Source organism: Delphinus delphis, chromosome 20, assembly GCF_949987515.2.
Source record: "Delphinus delphis chromosome 20, mDelDel1.2, whole genome shotgun sequence".
Taxonomy (NCBI): domain Eukaryota; kingdom Metazoa; phylum Chordata; class Mammalia; order Artiodactyla; family Delphinidae; genus Delphinus; species Delphinus delphis.
The window spans coordinates 3,233,354-3,237,177 of NC_082702.1; the positions used below are offsets into that span (position 1 = coordinate 3,233,354).

A 3,824-nucleotide genomic window follows, 5' to 3' on the forward strand; every position below is an offset into this window, starting at 1 on the left:
TCCGGTAGAGACCAGAGCTATCTATATCTTTATATATTGGGGGGGGGCGGGGGGCGGGTCGAGGGAGAGCCCGCGTGGCCCAGTTTCGCAGAGATTAAAAGCGTGAGCCTGAGACTCGGCAAGAGCAGCGCCCGGGTGCCTGTGTGTGAGCGCCGGCCCCAAGTGGGGGTGTCGGGCCGGAGGTGGGAGTCGCGGCGGGGGAGGCGGGTCCACACCGACCCCGCCCCGCGTCCCAACGCAACGGCGCAACGGCGTCCATTGCCTGGGGCTCCGGGGGTCCCAGCCAATGCGACCGGGAGGGTCGTGTTTTTCCTGGGCTGGGACCCTCGAGACTCAGAAGCGAGGGTGTCCCCGGACGGAGCCACAAGCACAACTGAGCCAGTGACCCGCTGACATCAGCCTGGTGAGGGCAGGACGGGTGGGAACGGGGGCTGGGTTTCGTGGTGGGGGTCAGGAGCTGAGTGCGGGTCGGAGCGAGGGGCGCCCCCTAGGCCCCACAGAACCCCATCCCTCCCCGCAGGAGACGCCGCCTTCGTGGATGTTGGGTATTGATTGCCCAAAGCCCTGAAAGGGGAGATGGCCAACGGCACCCTTCGACCCGCGCTTCCCCAAGCAGAACCAGACCCGTAACTGTTACCAGAACTTGCTGGGTAAAACCTCGCGGGCCAAGTTAGGGGGAGCGGGTGAGAGAAGGTGGGAGGCAGGAAGGGGCGCGCCCCACCTGAGGACGAGGAGAGGGTCCTGGACTCGCCGCGGGGGCGGAGACCGTTGGGGTGGGAGGTGGAGTGGACCACGGTCTGAAGGGGCGGGACCTACCTGGGAGGGGAGGGGCCTTGTATGATAGGGCGGGACCGATCAGTGGAAGGTCGGGGCCTATTCTGGAGGCGTGCGATCAAGTCGCGGAAGGGTGGGGTGACAGAATAGAGGAGGCCTTGCGGGGAGGAGGCGGGTCTGCAGCTGGACCTTTCTGGAGGGCGCGGCCTTGGCGTGGAGGGGGCGGGGCGTGCTTGAGACCCCGCCCACCTGCCCGCTCCTCCCCCCCCCCCCCCGCCCCACTCGGCAGACTACCATCCCTGCGTTAAGAGGATGAGGCGCCGAGGGAAAAGCACACAGCACTACGAGTATTACTTCCGCGTGTTCCACGCGCTGTGCCCCATGAGCTGCGTGAGCGGACAGAGGGGCAGCGCACAGACGGGCCGGGCGAGGGTGGATGGGCCGGCTGAGCTGAGCAAGCGCCCGCTCCCCACCTTCCTCCATCCTACCCCCCCCCCCACCCCAGGTGCAGCGCTGGACCGAGATCAAGGACGGGACTTTCGCTGCCAAAATCTAACGGCCCGAGGGCGGCTTCTCCGAGGGATCAGTATCAGTGTCATCACCCCCAATTCTCTCATCTTCCGGGCCCCACCACCCCAAACCCTGCCCCATCTTTAAGCTACAAATAAAGCTATGTTATTGCTGATATTTCTTCTTAATGTCTGGTCAGTGAGGTGCGCACGGGGGCGTCGGGAGATCCTCCCTGTCTGTGCCCTGCAGCCAACACTACTGGTTCTAATCATGGGAGGGATGAGGGAGGACTGGGCTCCATCAGGGCTGGTATGGAGGGAGGACAGTCAGGGTAGGAGCAAGCTGAGCCCCCCGCTCCCACCCCCTTCCCACCTTCCCCCCTCCAGCAGGCAGCAGTCTCTTCTCAGCAGGGTCTCCCTTGGCTCTTTGAGTCCCAACACTTGCCCACCAGGACAGTTCCAGGGTCCTCCTGCCTCTCAGTCCCCACACCTACCTGTCACCCAAGTCCTCCCTCCACCTCCACCTTCAGGATCCTCTTCCCCTCCTGGACCACCTCCCCAGCTGGCTCCTGGACTTCCTGCCCCACCCCTTCCATCCCATCTCAAGTTCCAAGGAGTCTTTTATATACCACCCAGCGCTGACCCCATCACTCCCTCCCCTGCTCCCCACCCTTCCCGGCTTGCCACCACTCCCTCACTCCCCTGTCCCCCCCTGTCCCCTTTGACTCCACATCCCTCCCAGTACATCCCCAACCCCATCACATGAGCCCCTCCCAACAGGGTGCTCTGCGCTGGTCCCCTAGGTCTTTGGAGCGCCCTGTCCACAGCCAGGAGCAGCCTTTTCTCCTCTGATCAAACACACGTCACTTCAGTCTCTCCTGCCAGCCCGTTCCTGACTGCGAGCTCCTCCAGGACGCTCAGAGCTCCAGGATAAATTCTTCTTCGCTCCCGCCCCACTCGGGCTCTGGGCCTGCCCTCAGCCAAGCTCAGGGACCACAATGCTGAGATTCATCCTGATTCCAGATGCCCCTCAAAATGTCACCTCTCCAACCACCTCCCTCCCCCCTCCCCCCTCCCCCCCACCCCGAGCCAGGCTGAGGAGTGACCCTTGACAGAGCTCAGAGCCTGGGGCTTCTAGCCTGACCTAGATGGGCATGAGTCCTGGGCATCAGGGTGGCGGTGGATTTGACTTTCTGCCTGAAGCTGTCAGTCTCCTGGGGCAGCCTGGACCCCCAGACTCTGCCTGAAGTGATCTCATGAGGTCTCCATTCAACCCCAGGGTTCAAAGGTGGCTATTACTAATCATACGACAACTTACTGGGTGGCCCTGGACAAACCTCCTGACCTGCGTCACCTCAGTTTCCCCAGCTGTCAACAGAGATGGTGCAAAATCCCATTCTCAGGCGGGGTGGAATGATGGGGGGGGGCTGGGTAAGCTCAGGGGAGAACTGGCTCCATCCATTCCCCTCACGCCCTCTATGCTGCCCTCATCCCCCTACCCAGGGCACACCCCAGATGTGCCATCTCCCAGGATGGCCCCACCCGAAACCTTGGCCCCGGGCCCCCTCTCTCAGACCACAACCTGAGAGGCAGAGGGGCAAATGAGGGCATGGGGTGTGGACTCAGACAGACAGGCTGGAAGCTACAGGAGGGGGTGAGTCGTTCATGTGACCTCCCCCGACCTGCAGACCTCTGGCCTGCACAGAGGTGGCGCTGCTGCAGGAAAGAAGGAACGCTGTGATGCCACGCAGACCAGGCAGCTCTGAGTCACCGAATGAATGGGGCTGGCGGCTGTCTGAGCACTTGGTGAGGTCATCCAGGTAGCATCCAAGCACAAGGCCTGACACCTGTGCAGCCACAGCCAGCCTCCCGACCTCACCAGAGCGCCAGTGCTGGCAGTGTGTTCTCGCCCTGTGGGCCAGCAGCCCCTCCCAGTTCCCCCTTCTTTCCCTCTGGGGCCAGGATCCCTGCCACCATCCCTTGACCACTCCTGGGACATTCTTACACTCCTGGCTTCCCTTCTGGCCACCACTGCCCTATGGATGCCTGAACCCAGGGCAGGGCCAGACCCACTTCACTTCCAGCTGGCTGGGCCAACACTCTCAGGCCCCAAACTCTGGCTCTGAACACCTCTTCCTAGGCTCCTGGGTCATCTTCGCCCGCCCAGATCCTGAAACCCCCAATGTCAAGCTCACTGTCCCGAAACAGCCTCCCGGGACAAAGGAAACTGACTTCCCCATCCCTCCTCACAACCTGCATCCCTGCTCTCCTCCTCCTCTCCCTGCTACCCCCTCCCAGTCCCAGCCCATCAACCGCACACTTACCCTCTTCCCCTCCCTCTGCAGCTCCTTCCTCCCAGTCTACTGAAAGGGTCAGGTGCTTCCCGGTCAAAATCACAAAACCACTCGGTGCCCTTCACCTGTTGCTCCATGAACCCTCCAGGCACTGCTCTGGCCCTCGTCTCCACCCACTCCCCCATCCCACGGAAGCCACTGCTGAAACAAGCCCTGAGTCTCCAGTGGGCACGGCCTCAGCCTCCCC

At 62.8% G+C, this 3,824-nt stretch overlaps 1 protein-coding gene across 1 annotated transcript; it reads left to right on the plus strand.

Annotated features, from left to right (window-relative positions):
- Positions 1-538: 538 nt before the first annotated feature.
- Positions 539-1,424, plus strand: COX6B2 (cytochrome c oxidase subunit 6B2). The gene is given in 3 exon segments (XM_060000021.1): positions 539-650; positions 1,064-1,164; positions 1,280-1,424. Coding segments are annotated over 3 exon segments (264 nt in total). The 3' UTR covers positions 1,331-1,424.
- Positions 1,425-3,824: the final 2,400 nt, after the last annotated feature.